The sequence below is a fragment of the Myxocyprinus asiaticus genome, chromosome 2 (genome assembly GCF_019703515.2).
Source record: "Myxocyprinus asiaticus isolate MX2 ecotype Aquarium Trade chromosome 2, UBuf_Myxa_2, whole genome shotgun sequence".
NCBI lineage: Eukaryota > Metazoa > Chordata > Actinopteri > Cypriniformes > Catostomidae > Myxocyprinus > Myxocyprinus asiaticus.
Window position 1 is genome coordinate 32,248,660 of NC_059345.1, and position 16,846 is coordinate 32,265,505.

The 16,846-nt window shown below is 40.9% G+C and overlaps 1 protein-coding gene across 1 annotated transcript in view; it reads right to left on the bottom strand.

The window, feature by feature from the left end:
- Positions 1-16,846, bottom strand: part of LOC127455842 (kinesin-like protein KIF18A) — a 59,252-nt gene that overhangs the window by 22,832 nt on the left and 19,574 nt on the right. The window contains exons 7-10 of the mRNA XM_051723993.1: positions 4,911-5,087; positions 4,641-4,715; positions 3,997-4,097; positions 1,981-2,143 (exon numbers count right to left, since the gene is read on the bottom strand). Coding sequence (XP_051579953.1) covers positions 1,981-2,143; positions 3,997-4,097; positions 4,641-4,715; positions 4,911-5,087 — 516 coding nt within the window. The remainder of the gene's footprint in view (positions 1-1,980; positions 2,144-3,996; positions 4,098-4,640; positions 4,716-4,910; positions 5,088-16,846) is intronic.

The window sequence follows — 16,846 nt, forward strand, 5'->3', positions numbered from 1 at the left end:
GCTACCCAGGCCCCGGCACCTCCCTTTTTAACAGGACCTGATCATGCCGCCACCTGTACCGTCCTTGTGCCAGGGCTGTCTTGCACCCAACCAATATGTGCTGCAAGTTTGCTCTTGGGGCCTCACAGAGGGGGCAACTCTCCTCTTCGCTATACCTCAGAGACAAATTCCCAGGGCTTGGTAGGGTATCGTAGGTGGATCTTATTAGAAAACTTAGCCTGGCCTGTGGCACCTTCCACAGGTCAGCCCACCCTAAATCTATCAGATGTCCCCTCCCATATGGTCCAGTGCCCTTGCTTCTGCTGGCCGACTGCCCTAACCTTATACCCTTCCTCTTCCATCCTAGTTACTTCCGTAACTGCCATTGCTTTCCTCTGTTTTCTAGAGGCTGCTGACCACAGTTTGGGAGCCACCACCTATCCAAGGCCTATTCTTCTTGACTGTGTTCTTCCAACAATCTCTTGATGCTTTAGTCTTTAAACCGCCTGGTTTACGACCTCCTCTGCCTTCCAAGTTTTGCCTGTTCGGACTTGGACTTGACCTGCCCTCACTGCCTGGTCTGTTGATTCCCGCAGCTCCAAAATAAGACTGTTTTTTTCCTGCTTGTAGCCCAGAGTGAGTGATTTTAGAGGCAGTTGTAAAGCATTGCTTCTAAACAATGCTACATCTGAGAGACAACGTGGCAGGCCTAGCCACTTCCTGGTATAACTGTTGGCCTTGGCGTCCATCCTTGCCACTGCCGCTGCAGAAACCCCACACATTTTTAGCGGCCACATCAGGTGATGGTAGAGTGTAAATTGGTAACACCAAACCTTGAATTTGCCAGGGAGATCTTATCCAGGGCCTCTTTCAGTTGCTTCAGGACCAACTGGCCATGTGCTTGTCCAAAAGATCTGTAGTGTATTCTCTCCCTAAATTTCGAATAGGCTGCTCTGCCACAAACGGGATTCTTTCCCCCTCCACCTCAAATAAAATCCAATCGTTCCTCACTCCCCTTTCAAATAGAAAGTCTACGTGATTTTGTTGGCTCAATCTTCATTCTGGCACATGCCAATAGCTCTTTTAGCCTTTTCAAGAGCAGGTTTGTACATGCAGCAGTCTGGAGGATGCTTGTGACATCATCCATTTATCTGCGCAGACCTGGAGGATGCTTGTGACATCATCCATATATCTGTGCAGAGCTGGCAATCTCACCCCAGATTGTGCACGGATTCCTCGGACCATTTGTCTAGCACCAATCAGGACGATCTCGAACACAGCCGTGAACAGGATGGGAGAGATTGAACATCCCATCGCTATTCCTTTCACGTTGTGTAGTCCCGTGTTGCATGACATATCTTCAAGTTCCCATAGTAGCTGTCTACCAAGCTCCTAATGCATTCTGGTACATGAAAAAACTCCAGTGCATAGCTAAAAAGCTGGTGTGGAACTGATCCATAGGCATTTTCAAGTCCAGCCAGACAACATGGATGTCTTTCTTATCACTCTTGGCAGACTGGATATGCTCCCATATTACTGACGCATGTTTCACACACCCGAACCTGGTATGCCTGTCTTCTGCCAGCTTGTGTCCATGTATCCATTCTTCAGGAGGTAGTCAGACATCCTCGTTGATACCACCGAAAAGAAATGCTTTCCCTCCACGTTCAATAGAGTAATGCTCCTAAACTGACTAATGTTGGTGGATCCCTGCTCTTTGGGTATGAAGATGGCCACTGCCCTTTGCCACTCCACAGGTATGCACTGCTTCTTCCAGGCAACCCTCAACACCTACCTCACCTCACTCAGTTTAGGCGGATCTACGTCAAATTCCACTACTGGCTCTACTGGCCATGGATCATATCCAGGGGAGCCAAGAGGGTTGTCTTTGTAGAGGACATCAAGTTGATGTTCCATGTGGTCTTTTAGTTCCTCTTTTGCCATCAACAGTTTAAACGACAGTGTGTGTGTGTGTGTGTATGTGTGAATTGGTGACGTTACCCTCTCTGCCTTGTTGTCGGGGAAGAAGATCAGACCCTGCTGGTGCCAAAGCTCTCTGTGTCTCATAGTCAATCTGCTTTCATTCAGCTGCTTTTCAATGTTCAGCTGCTCTTTACGGAACTGCAGAAGCGCTGCAAACACACTGCGCAGAGACTCAGACATCCTGCAAAAACAGAAAAAAAGCACACAGCCATTAGTGTGAAAGTATGTTCCATGTAATTTTTCCTCTTTTCGTATAAAAAAAAAGAAAAAAGAAAAAAAAAAAAGAATTAAGTGAATATCAACTTGAGCAGTATTAACAGCATCTGTAGCCTGCTGTCGATTACCAAAAGATGATGAGGTTGACCCCTCTATGTTTACGAAAACAAACGAAAAACGTGTGCACAATAATGCACTTACAATGGAAGCCTAGCAGTCGACATTATTTTCTGTGGTAATTAACAGCAGGATGCAACATAGCCACAATGAAAAACAGATAAGGCCAAAACGACCCATTACCAACCTATTCCATTCCTGAGTGAATATATATTGGATTTTAGTGCAAGTTGAATCATTTGCTGACTGAATCATCACACTGATTCAGCCTTTTGCAACACCGCAAACACTGACCCAAATGAATGTTCTGAGATATCACCTGAACTATATGTGGGCGGTATTAGTTTTTTATTAAAAATAAATAAATAAAAAAAGTCCACTGAGAGAGAGAGAGAGAGAGAGAGAGAGAGAGAGAGAGAGAGAGAGAGAGAGAGAGCAGAGGCTTTATCTGGGGCCATCTATGCAGTGTCGACAATGCCAGTCTCCTGCATTTTTAATGTGGGCAAGAGACTGCCGCCCCTCCTAGCTGCTCAGCACCTCTCTCGACAAGTTGTGAATTCTGATGTCGGTGAATGAAACACGTAGGAGTGAGACTCATTCAGCTTTCCCCCTCCTTCCCACCCTTGCTATTTTCCCTCTTTCTCTCCTCCCTCTGCCTGTCCTTCATTTTCTCCCTCCCATCTACGGATGCTGCAGTGTTTTTTGCTGACGAGAACCACAGACAATAAAGCCATAGAGACTGACAGAATCTAGAGGCTGAGGGTGGGGCAGAGGGACATGTTGCAAAACTGTGATACATTTCCTCTCCAATACATGCAATAAACAAGACCGAGAGAGAGAGAGAGAGAGAGGAAAAAAAGAAGAAAAAAAAAACACCCTGAAAAACTGGGGGCCTGGGTAGCTCAGTGAGTATTGATGCTGACTACCACCCCTGGGGTCGCGAGTTCGAAACCAGGGTGTGCGGAGTGACTCCAGCCAGGTCTCCTAAGCAACCAAATTGGCCCGGTTGCTAGGGAGGGTAAAGTCACATGGGGTAACCTCCTCGTGGTCACAATTAGTGGATCTCGCTCTCAATGGGGCGCGTGGTAAATTGTGCTTGGATCGCGGGGAGTAGCATGAGCCTCCACATGCTGGGAGTTTCCGTGGTGTCATGCACAATGAGCCACATGATAAGATGCGTGGAGTGACTGTCTCAGAAGTGGAGGCAACTGAGACTTGTCCTCTGCCTCCCGTATTGAGGTGAATAACCGCGCCACCACGAAGACCTAGTAAGTAGTAGGAATTGGGCATTCCAAATTGGGGAGTAAAGGGGATGGTTAAAAAAAAAAAAAAAAAAAAAAAAAAAAGAAAACCTGAAAAATTTAAGAAACAGAGGAAAACACAAAGAACAAGCCTACTCTCTCCACTGGCCTGATGAAAAATGCAGAGGTAAGGAGACCTCCACCTGCGATGGTGTCTGGCTTTGTCCTGTGTACTCTTACTCATGAATAATTGAGACGTATTCAAAGTTTCAAAGGACAACATTAAAGAGCTGCACATCACACATGGCATAAAATAAAAAAATATCGAAACAAACAAAAACACAGGTCTCAAGATGCATGCTGATCCCTGCAAATATAGTTTGCTCTGTTGCATGACTGCACACTTATACAGTAAACACAACTGTTCCCATACGCACACGAGCGCGCACACAGTGCTTACTTCTCCAGTTCAGCTCTCCTCTGGATGGGGACTGGATTATGGGCAGGAACCTCCACCTTCCGCTCCTCATACTCTTTGAGTTTCTGTTTCAGCAAGATGATCTGCAAACACAAACATACAGACACTCACTTGGTCTCTGTAAGCAAACTAGTCTCATGAGGATTAGACCCATCTCACCAATCAGAAGCAGCAAACCAGATTTAGAAGTGCTACAGAGTGTGTACAGTACATGTGTATGAGTTGCTAAAGCAATAAGCCACGAGAGGCTGTGGGTTATAGTGATTTTACTATGGGTGTTCTTAATCACTGTAAGGCAACAGACTTCAGTGGCTTATTGTTTAATAAAACGTCAGCAATAGCATTAGGATACAAGACACCAATGTTCAGTAAACATTTAAATTTATCATTAATAATAATTAGCAATATAGTATATTATACCAACAGTAGGAGTTTGCTATTGCCAAGCAAATTGGCGCATTAGTATAGAACGTGCGGTCACAGGTATGGGTTTACAGTAATTTAGGAATATAGAGTCAGAACTATTCGTTTTATAAATTCAAACCATCTAGTTCCCCAGCAAGGGAACAGCATAATGGGTACAGAGACAATCAAAGATGAGACCCTTCAAGCAAACTTGTTTTTACCTCAGCTTTCTGCTTTTCACAGATGACTGCATACTGGCCAATGTGACTGTCTAAGCTCATCACATTACTCTTCAGCTGAAACACAGGGAGAGACAGAAACAGAGATAAGACCTATGCTGCGCTTATAAAAGCACTCAAATCCTGTTGACATCAACATGAGCCATCATTGCTCAGTCTCCATTGTTCAGTTTTACATTGAAATTGTGGGTGATCAAGGCATATTGTTGGTCGAGGGACTGCTGAAGCTGTGTGTGTATGTGTAGGACTTACATTGGACTTGATCTCTTTGGCACGGTTGGCATATTTGAGAGTGTTGTGTGTATCTTCATAGGAGAAAGAGGAAGGGCTGACGTTAGCGATCATCACAGTTCGGCAGTTCCCACCCAGAGAGTCTTTGAGGAGCCGTGTCAGCTTACTATCTCTGTAAGGAATGTGTGTCTTCTTACACTGAGAAGAAAAAAACAAGCCAAAAATTAAATCCAAGAATATCATGAAATGTCTACTAGACATAAGAAACAATGACTAAAGAATAAATGGATTCAGCCTGCTAGAAATGGGATATGACGACTTGGTAAGGCATAAATTTAATTTCAGGCCATTTCTGAGATGAGTTCAAATTTAATTCACAATGAATAACCATCTGAGCATTTCAGAGAAAGTTAAATGTGTGTCCATCTTTCTAAACTTGTTATTTGTGAGATGAGTCCAATTTGTTGTAAAATTGCACTATGAAGCAGAATTGACAAATCAATCAAGCAAGCATTTTTTCGGTAAATTTCTTCAAAGAGATATTTTCTTATTTCTTCCAAAATTACATTGACTAACTCGACTACTAATACTGATGTGGACCGATGTTCTCTAAAAGATCCTGACAATAATTTCTAATTTGTCTCATTTATGTAGAACTTCAATAGCTTCATGCTGTTACACATGTTCAAACAGCCAGTTGGCACTCGATCTTTCATCTCGCTGACCTGTCTAACCCGAGAAAGAAAGCATTCACAAACTGACTGTCTAATTAATCACAAAATCTAGTGACTGGTGCACATTCTGGCATCCATAAAACATCAAAGCCAAGTTTCTATTTAGCTTATGTGAAACTGTTAACATACATGAAGAATGACATATGGATAATGTGCCAACACGAACACAAACATAGGGGAAAACAGCAGTCGGGGAGGGTTTTGTGGAACTTTTGCATCTCTGATTTCATTCAGCTGATGTGTATCATCTGGACATTGTGTGTGTTAATGTTTTCTTTATAGTTTCGAATCAAGTGGTGGCCTGCTGGAAACTTAGCAAATCCCTTTGCAAGGGGGTGAAATGAAAACTGTGTCCCACTTTTCTGTTGATTTCACCATCTCTGTTGGGAATTAATGCACCAAGAAGAAAAGAGGGAGTAGAAAACAGACAGAGGGAATTTTTTTGAGGTAAATCAGCAGCTTATGTAACCTTCAAAAACTACAAGCAGCTACTGCCATCACAAAAGCAAGCTTTCGAAAATCACATCTCTGAAGCCTGCATGTTCCCTCTGTGGGCACGACTGTATTAGCTGTGTGTGAGTGTCAGTGGCCTGTTTTAGGCCCTCATAGGAGAACGTGGGTAAGAAGAGCCATCTGCGTGACAGGTTAATGTATGCGGATGGCATGAAAACAATACCTATGAAGCTGCACTGCGGAGGGGCCCAGAGACGGGGACAAACCTCCTCACCTTACACACACACACAAACACACACACACACACACACACACACACACACACACACACACACACACACCACTAGTGGTGCACCAATCAGGAAATTTGAGGCCAGTACGATCTCCGATTTTTTAACACGTAGATTGGCCGATGCCGATTTTTTTTAAAAGTGCCCTTTGCCACACTTTTGCAAGTTATATTGTGCAGTTATACGTTTATGCTCCACACAGATAAATTACGTTAACACTTTACAAAAAGGTTCCATTTGTTAACATTATTTAACAACATTACTGTAGTTAACATGAACTTAATGTTAGTTACAACAAATACCATTAAATATTTTAAATCAAAAGTTTTATTAATGAACATTTATTGCACTATGAACTAACATTGAACAATTATAATTTTATTTACTAACATTACAATTAATAAAGGCTTTAAAAATATATTGCTCATTGTTTGTTTATGATACCTAATGCATTAACTAATGTTAAAGAATAGAACCTTTTTATTAAGTTACCAAAATTACATTAATTTTGAATTGCTAAAATACTAAATTTGTTTTGAAAAAGTTTAGTTCTGTTCAGGTCATTGTGACATACTGGTAAGCAGTAAAAACCATGAGAGCATCACACACAGCAGAGAAATCATGAATATCTATGATTTGTTTACTGTCTTTGGCGTCTTGTTGTAACAAATCACTAATTAGTAAATCAAATGCGTGAAGACGCGGTGCCATTATGGTTAAAATGTAATTGTTGCGATTAGTGGTAATGTGACCAATATTAATCTGATTTAAATTGGTATCCTCACAGAATAGCGCTGAGATGAGTGACTGATGATGAGGTATTGAGAGTACCCGGGTAGGGTTGCACAAGCTGTGCGCAAGTTCTCATGTAAGTTAGGATGTAAAGTTCACACTAAGGGCTTAGTAACTACTAGTTAGTTTGTAACTAAGTCAGTGCTTAATTTGGTTGCACCACCTGTTCTTAAGGAAAGACTTAACTAGTAGGTCGTAAGCTCTCCATAAAATAATGCGTAGTCGCATAATATGATGTTTACCCGTATTTATCCAATAAGCAGCCTTCATATTTATACACAGAAGTGTTAAAAATCCATGAACTTCAATTTGATCTTGTTACTGTTGATGTTAAAACCTTGTTTGTTCATATAATGGTCAACTGTATTAAATTAAATCCCCATTAAAATATGATGCATAATAAAAGTAGATTTGATAAATAGTATATAAATAACAATATTATAGGAACTATCTAAAATAAATGATAGGGGTGATAATAAATACTAATACAACAGGCTGGAAAAACAGACAATTTTAATATCCTATATATATATATATATATATATATATATATATTTGGAATGTGTTGAAACATGACACTGGGCGACACACCCTGAAAACTGCACCGTTAGATCGGTTTCATGCTGAAGAGCTGCTTAAAAGTAAAAATTTTTCTCTCTCTCGTAAATGTCAACATTGTAATGTATATTGAAAGGATTGATGCCTGTCACGCAAAACGAGCTCACTGATGTCAAAAAAATATCAATCTGCTTTTTTATTCCATCCGTTAAGCCTGGTCGGAGGCTTCCGTAAATATTTTGTTTATATGTAGGGTTACGTTCTACCTAAGTGTAATGGTGCAACGCTCAAATATTTAGTAGTGCGTATATTGTGACTTAGTGCCCATTTACGCCACAACTAGGCTAAGTTTTAACTTATGCACAGCTGGTGCAACCGGCCCCTGGAGAGCGTGCATGTTTGATTGACACCGAGAGTGAGCATATTGAAGGGAGATGCTGAAAGTGCTCATGATCGCTCTGTCTCTATCGCTCAACACAACATCTGATTGTCACGACATATGATTTGTATACGCATGTTTATTTGTTGTTTAATTCGTTTTTATACCCATTTGCAGTCTCTTTATCCTATCCGTGTGCTCACAGTGCAGCGAGTCTGAATTACTACCGTGACGACTCTAGAAAATGGGCAACTTAATATTCATGTACATGTAATTCTTACACATTTTTAGAATTTAGAATGGCCAACAATTCACCTTCCAGGGGCCACAGTGTCATGCATTGAGGGCTGAGAAAGCACATATTAATTATAGTAGCAGCATGTGTGTGATTTCCTGTGTGCAGGAAAAAAAAAAGATCGGCCCTGATTCTAGGCACGATCGGCTGATCACAGACTTAAGATAAAGATCGGACGATTTAGATCGGTGGCCGATCCATTGGTGCACCCCTACAAAACACTCCAGAATCAAACAGCAAATTAAAAAACCACGAAAGGCACAACACAAATTAACACAAACAAATAAATACACACACTGCACATACTGATAACAGATCACTTTGGACAGTCAGACTCAGTACTTTTACATGCAATTCAAAACTTCAATTTAAGTAAAAAATATCATATAAATGTTTTAGTTGTTACATGTTTTGCAAAGTCGGACTAAAAGTGCAGTCATACTTGGCTTTGAACATGCAAAATGTTTCGGACAACACAACGGACCAGGATATGATGTCACACTGGAGGACATCGTACTGGTTTTAGTAAATAACATTTCCCAAATAACAAATAGCATCATATTCAAAATGTTAGAAAATATAGTCTTCTCACTTTTCAGCAACAATAAAAACATGCAGCTCTGAAATATGTATCTTTTAAATTGAGCCAAGAGGTCAGTGTTTGACACTTCAATCTTTAATTTTTCACGTGTCCTCTCGTCATCCAGATTCACAGTTCAGAGTTCACCAAGTTTGAACTTTGGTAAGCAACATCGAATGAGCTTGCATTGAGTGAATGGAGCGCAAAGTGTCGAATACCCGCCTCTTAACTGACCTAGATAATGCGATTGCTGCTTGCATTTGTTTAGCATGCATACACGTTAATCTGACTACAATTGGCTTCTGTGTTGTGCGCACACTCTGGAAGACCGGTGACATGATGTGTATTTAACACTTCCTCAGCTAACATCCTTCCTTTAAATCTTCAATTATGCATTGTGTCATGTATACTTAGATGACTGTAGTTCGACTACGCAAAAACCTGATGCAGCACGATTATAAAGGAGCATGCAAACATACTGACTGTCAACACAACATATGGACTATATCCAATAACTACATAAAATATATTTATTCAAAAGAAAGATGACAAAAATGTGGATACTGCTTTAGTAAAAAACAAATACAAAGAGCACTTGTTATATCTACAAATGAACACACAAATGAACATGGTTCAAAATTTCAAGATTTTTGACCATTACCACCACATTTATGGGATAAAACAAAGTAACACTGAATGCTGAAATTCCAGACAAGGCAAATGAGCACAAAATTAAACTGCTTTAACCTTTAAATAAAGCCTCTCATTCCACTTTAGTGTTCAGTAAAATAAACTGAAACAAAGCCAGCAAAAAAAAAAAAAAAAAAAGAAAAGAAAAAATTAGTATGGTTCTGATTAACAGTATAAAGACTGCAGCTATTTGCCTGTGGAATTGCCTACTCTGCAACCATGGTTCTGAATGTATGCACTGTGTCTCTCAAATATAGGGCTGTCACAATTATGAAATTTGGCTAACAATTAATTGTTAAATAAATAATTGCGATTATGACTATTAATTGTCTGTTTTAGGGCTTTCAAGATTATGACAATTACTTGTCATGCAAATTGTCAGTCTTAAGGAGTATGTGTGCTTCATGCACCTTAAGTCATTTATTCAAATTTAACTTGGAATCATGATAAAATAGGGATAATATAATTTAAATCTGAAGTATGTAACTTTTTCATTGTTAAAAACTTTCTCCAGTCCTAGCTCAATATGCAGAGAAAACTATTAAGCCATTCATAGGTTAATTTTCTCAAAAACTGTAAGCACTATGTTTCTGTGGCACAATGAATATGGCTCTGTTTGTTTTTGTAGACAAAAATATAATTGTGCCAACATATTAATGTATTTAATTACAAAACTAAAATTTTATTTAAAAAAAAAGTTTTTGAAATGGATGACTTGGACTGAATAATTAAGAAAAGCAGCCAATAAGTGCCCAACATAGATGGGAACTCCTTCAATACAGTTTAAAAAGCATCCCAGGGTGATACCTCAAGTTGGTTGAGAAAATGCCAAGAGTACATTTCTGCAAAATCTAGGCAAAGGGTGGCCATTTTGAAGATAATAAAATATAACAGTTTTTATTTATTTTTGATTTTTTTTAGTCACAACTTAATTCCCATATTTCCATTTCTATTACTCCATAGTTGTGATGACTTTACTATTATTCTAAAATGTGAAAAAAATAAAAATAAAGAATGAGTAAGTGACCCTAAACTTTTGAACGGTAGTGTGTATATATAATTATCTATCTATCTATCTATCTATCTATATATATAGATAGATAATTCAAAGACATTATTGTGGCAGAAGCATAATTAAATACAAAAAGTGTCTTTAGAAGCCAATGTATAATTTAATTTCCATATTATTGAACATAAGCCTATTCATGGCCTACAGTCCACAGCAATCAGATTCTCAATCTTTTCAAGGTAGACTAGGCTGTTCTCACAAGACAGGTTTCTGCGTTTGTCTATGGACGGACACTTTTGGAGTCTCTCTCACTGGTTGCACCATGTTTTAACTGGCTGCATTTTTAGGATCATGTGTCAAGTTAAATGCAGTTTAAAATGTAGTTAAAAACACATGCCATAAGACTCAAAATTAGAGTTTTCAGCTTTTAGTCCATATCTATTAGCTCCAAGATAATCTATATGCAGTGTAAATCTAAACGTTGACAAAATGCATTTTCAGAAGATAAGCATTTAAATCTGTCTCTCTCTTACCACCAAAAAGACTCGGAACATCCATCAGGTCACAGAGGTTGGTAAACCTTGTCCAATTAAATGCTTTCTAGAATGAAAACGCACCCTCCACCTACAACTGTTCAGCGTGTCTGGCTGTGCTCCAACTGGCACTGATCATGCCTTCGAAGGCACTTAGAAGGGAACTCAATCAATGCTGTAAGGTCGTTCCAAACAGAATTTCCAATAAGAATCGCTTAAAAAGTGAGTTCTGACTGACCGTTATCACCTTTAAACCATCTGAAGCTTTCACAGTGGAGGGAAGTTGTCTTCAAAGAGATTAGGGCATTGGCATGATCACTTCTGAATGCGATGCGTGGAGAGTTTATATAAAGGGGTAGGTGTGTGTGGCTGTAAATTAACCTTTTGGCTATTTTTAAAAATGGAACTAGTTGTTCGAAATGTCCCACCCCCTCTTCCTGTTTCAGTAGGAAATAAGTAAAAAAACACCAATTCAAACTGCGCCCGTCAAGGCACTTCACATGGACGCTTTTAAGAACGTGTCCTGCTGTGACGCAAGTGTGGTTTGTTGCCTGTACAGCTAAGGCTGCGTTGACTGCCCCCTTTTGATGGAATTGACATACTGCATAATTAATTGCATAAAATTAACATTTTTTTTTTTATATAATTAGTCGCACTGAATTACCGTGTTAAAACGATAGCCTTACTAATATCCAAGCATTTTTGCATCACATCCCCTGAATTTCCCCTCAGAAAAATAAGTCTTTTTGTCTATCCATCCAAAGCATCTTTACTTATGCAATTTTTAAGACCAGTAATTAAAGTCCATTTAAAAAAGCAGGAACAAACCCCCCCCTTCAATGTTGTGTTTTTTCCAACAACAACAAAAAAAAGCTGTAAAGGCAAAATAATCTGTCAGAATGAGATGTACGCAGCAGCAAAGCGAACAATAATTAAGGCATGGTTTGTAATAGCGTATGGCATGAAAGCACCGCAAGGCCGATTTAAAAGCTATTTTGTAAGACTACATTCTACATCCGTCATGGGCTAATAGGATTGGGTGGTAAATTACCCTCAAACCTTCTCTGAGATGGAAAATCTGGATACAATTCCACACAGTGTCTCTGGTGGAGGCTTTCTGGAATCAACACTAGCAGAGGTATCACACACACGAGAGGGATATGTGTACACAACAGAGCCCAGGCTAAGTGAGTAGGCCTCCTAATTCTGATAGTATCAGTCCCTGAACCACAGAGCTAGTGGAGCCTTTGGTTTTGTCCCAAAAGCAAAGAGAAGAGGAAAAGGCTAAAGCCATCAGAGCCGGGGGCAGCGAATGTGCCACTGCACAGTTTGAACTCCGCTGACCCAGACTGGATAAAGACCAAGTAAGGCAACAGTAAATAATAGTGATACAGTAAACACATTCATTTACATAACAAGATGCTGGTAGATGATCTGGTAGGCCCACACAGAATCTGCACACCTTTTCCATCTTTTCTGCACTGAAGAAAAAAAAAAATTGCTGAATAGATTTAAATACGGTAAAATGTGTTAAATGATGCTAAAGAGTACTACACTCTACACTATTCGTAGCTAAAAACATAATTTAAATAACCAAAATGTTTAATAAATGAAAACACAAGGGGTGGGGGATTTCTGCAGAAATCTGTAGCGCTGTCTACAGGTGCATATTCGGTGCAGGCCTGCTTTTTGGACAATAGAAAAGAGGTAAACTTTTCAAAGGGCCTTATCAAAGTGAAAGATAGAGGCTGTCAGCTCTGGATTAAGTGTGTTTTACACTTGGTTCGATTGCTTGAACTGAATCAGAATCAGCTTTATTGCCAAGTATGCTTACACATACAAGGAATTTGTCTTGGTGACATGAGCATCTAGTGTACAATACAAAACCAATACAAAAACAGCAGGAAGACAGATAATAATAAAAAAATAATAATAAATTATACGCATACGTACATACACATACGTAGTGCAAATCTAATACAAATGTTATCTGTTATGTATAGTGCAAATACAATCTGTTATGTACAGTGCAAATGTTGTTGTTTTTTTCTCAGAGAAATGAAATGGCAGAAGAGGTTGGATGTGTTGGATAAATATAAGAAAGACTAAACTGTGCATTGCACATAGTTATTGCTCAATGGAGCAGTTTAACTGTTCATGAGATGGATAGCCTGAGGGAAAAACAGTTCCTGTGCCTGATGGTTCTGGTGCTCAGAGCTCTGAAGCGTCGGCCAGAAGGGTGCAACCAATAATCTGCTCAGCAGTCCGAACTGTCCTTTGTAGTCTTCTGATGTCTGATTTCATAGCTGAACCAAACCGGACAGTTACTGAAGTGCAGAGGACAGACTCAATGACTGCTGAGTAGAACTGTATCAACGGCGCCTGTGGCAGGTTGAACTTCCTCAGCTAACGAAGGAAGTACAACCTCTGCTGGGTCAATGTGTGTCTCCCACTTCAGGTCCTGTGAGATGGTAGTGCCCAGGAACCTGAATGACTCCACTGCTGCCACAGTGCTGTTTAGAATGGTGAGGGGGGTCAGTGTTGTGGTGTTCCTCCTAAAGTCCACATTCATCTCCACCATTTTGAGCGTGTACAGCTCAAGGTTGTTTTGACTGCACCAGACAGCCAGCTGTTCAACCTCCCTTCTGTATGCAGACTCATCGTCATCTTGGATGAGGCCAATGACAGTTGTGTTGTCTGCAAATTTCAGGAGCTTGACAGAGGGGTCCTTGGTGATGCAGTCACTGGTGTAGAGGGAGCAGAGTAGTGGGGAGAGCACACATCCCTGGGGGGCACCAGTGCTGATTGTACAAATGCTGGAAGTGAGTTTCTCCTGTCTCACAAGCTGCTCCCTGTCCATCAGAAAGCTGGTAAACCACTGACAGATAGACATGGGAACAGAGAGTTGGTGTAATTTATTCTGGAGTATAGCTGGGATGATGGTGTTGAAAGCTGAACTGAAGTCCACAAAAAGAATCCTTGCATATGTCCCTGGTCTGTCCAGATGTTGCAGGATACGATGCAATTCCATGTTGACCGCATCATCCACAGACCTGTTTGCTCAATAAGCAAACTGAAGGGGATCTAGAAAGGGTCCAGTGATGTTCTTCAGGTGGGCCAACACCAGTCTCTTAAATGATTTTATGACCATAGACGTCAGGGCGACAGGTCTGTAGTCATTAAGTCCTGTGATTTTTGGTTTCTTTGGGACAGGAATAATGATTGAGCGTTTGAAGCAGCATGGGACTTCACACTGCTCCAGTGATCTATTGAAGGTCTGTGTGAAGATGGGGGCTAGCTGGTTAGCACAGGACCGAAGACACGCTGGTGAGACGCCATCTGGGCCTGAAGCTTTCCTTGTCTTTTGTTTCCAAAAGTCCTGGCTCAAATCATCTTCACAGATCTTAAGTGCAGGTTGAGTAGAAGGAGGGGGGAGGAGGGGGGTTGCAGGAGGTGTTTGTGTGAAGTGAAGGTCAGAGTGGGTGTGGGGTGTGGGATTGGGCCTTTCAAATCTGCAGTAGAACACATTCAGGTCGTCAGCCAGTTGTTGGTCCACCACAGGGTTGGGGGTAGGAGTCCTGTAATCTGCGGGTTGTTTCATGCCACTCCACACTGATGCAGGGACGTTAGCTGAAAACTTGTTTTTCAGCTTCTCAGAGTATCTTCTTTTAGCCACTCTGATTTCCTTGTTCAGTGTGTTCCTGGCCTGATTGTACAAGACTTTATCCACACCCCTGTAAGCATCCTCTTTGGCCTGACGAAGCTACCTGAGCTATGCTGTAAACCATGGGTTGTCTTTGTTGAACTTTAAATAAGTCCTAGTAGGAATGCACATATCCTCACAGAAACTGATATATGACTTAACAGTATCTGTGAGCTTGTCCAGATTGGTGTCTGCAGCCTCAAAACACTCCATATCCGTGCAATCGAAGCAGGCTTGTAGTTCCCACTCTGCTTCATTGGTCCATCTCTTTACAATCCTTACTACTGGCTTGGTTGATTTTAATTTCTGCCTGTAGGTTGGCAGAAGATGAACCAGGCAGTGATCAGAGAGTCCCAAAGCTGCTCTAGGGACAGAGTGATATGCATCCTTTATAGTTGTGTAGCAATGAGCCAGTATGTTCCTGTCTCTGGTGGGGCATGTAATGTGCTGTTTGTATTTGGGCAGTTCACGTGTGAGATTTGCTTTGTTAAAATCCCCAAGAATAATAATAACGGAGTCCGGGTATTGTTGTTCTGTGTCTGTGATCAGTCAGCTGTTGCAGCGCTGTTCACACACGCGTTTGGCGCGATATACACACCAGAATAAATGAGGAAAACTCCCGCGGCAAGTAGAACGGCTTACAGTTAATAAAGAGCGCTTCCAAATTAGGACAGCACATCCTCTTTACCGTTGTTACATTTGTACACCAACTTTCATTGATGTAAAAGCATGTTCCACCGCCTCTCGTTTCCCCGTTAGCTCCGTGATGTGATCTGCTCTGAACAGCTGAAAGGCCGGCAGATGTAACGCGCTGTCCGGAATGGTTTCACTCAGCCAGGTTTCTGTGAAGCACAAGGCAGCAGAGTTTGAAAAGTCCTTGTTTGTGCAGGTGAGGAGATGTAGTTCGTCCATTTTGTTAGGAAGAGAGCGGAGATTTGCAAGATGAATACTCGGCAGCGCTGTTCGAAAGCCACGCCGACGGAGCCTGACCAGCGCGCCTGCTCGTCTCCCTCGCCTGCATCTCCTAGCACGTTTAAACAACACAGCCGCGCCGCCAACTAAAATGTCCAGCAAAACATCTGAATATTCAAAAACCGGGAAAAGGTTGTCTGGTATATGCTGCCGAATGTTCAGCAGTTCGTCCCTGGTAAAAATGACTGGAAAAATATTACTAAACACAGGACAAACAAACAAAAACAACAAAAGAACTGAAGAGCTACACACCGAGGCGGCCATCTGTGGCGCCATCTTTATGTGAATCAGAGCTTGTTTCCTCCCCTTGCTAGTCTGTTCACATCATATAATTTGGGTCCGATTTCATCATCAACGTAAGTAAAAGTGGCAACTGTTTCCTCACTGTAACTAGGAAATAACTCAAGATGAAGTGTTATTAAAGTATTCATCTCTCTGGATTTTCAACCAAAAAGTTACATGCACAGAACGACACTTGTGTTTGTCTGCCACGGATGCTTTGAACGTACAATGATGTGATGAATGTTAGTGTTTGTCTCCCGAGAGCTGGCGGATGCGTTGCAAGAGATGTGAAGAAAGTGAGCTGCTGTCTGAAGGGGATTTATTTGGAGACAAGCAGGTATGAGAAATACATTATACCATAATAACAGCGATCGGGAGCCTGCAAAGACGCAGATTATACGTCATCACAAGTGGTTCATATGCACGATTTGGTATGATTTTAACTATAAATCAGCAGTCTCCTTGGCATTCATGATTTTGAGCTCAATTACACTTCCTAGCGTCTTCTAGTGCTCTGCGTATGCATTAAGCACTAAGAAGTGCGCCGAGACTCAAGATGGCGGCTAGTATGGCTGCTGCGTTGCGAGCTCTGACACAACATAGTAGTGTTTTGTTTGTTTTGCTCACAATTCTTATTTTTTTTGTCTTGGATGTTGTCTGCCTTATTGTCTACAACAGACAAACACT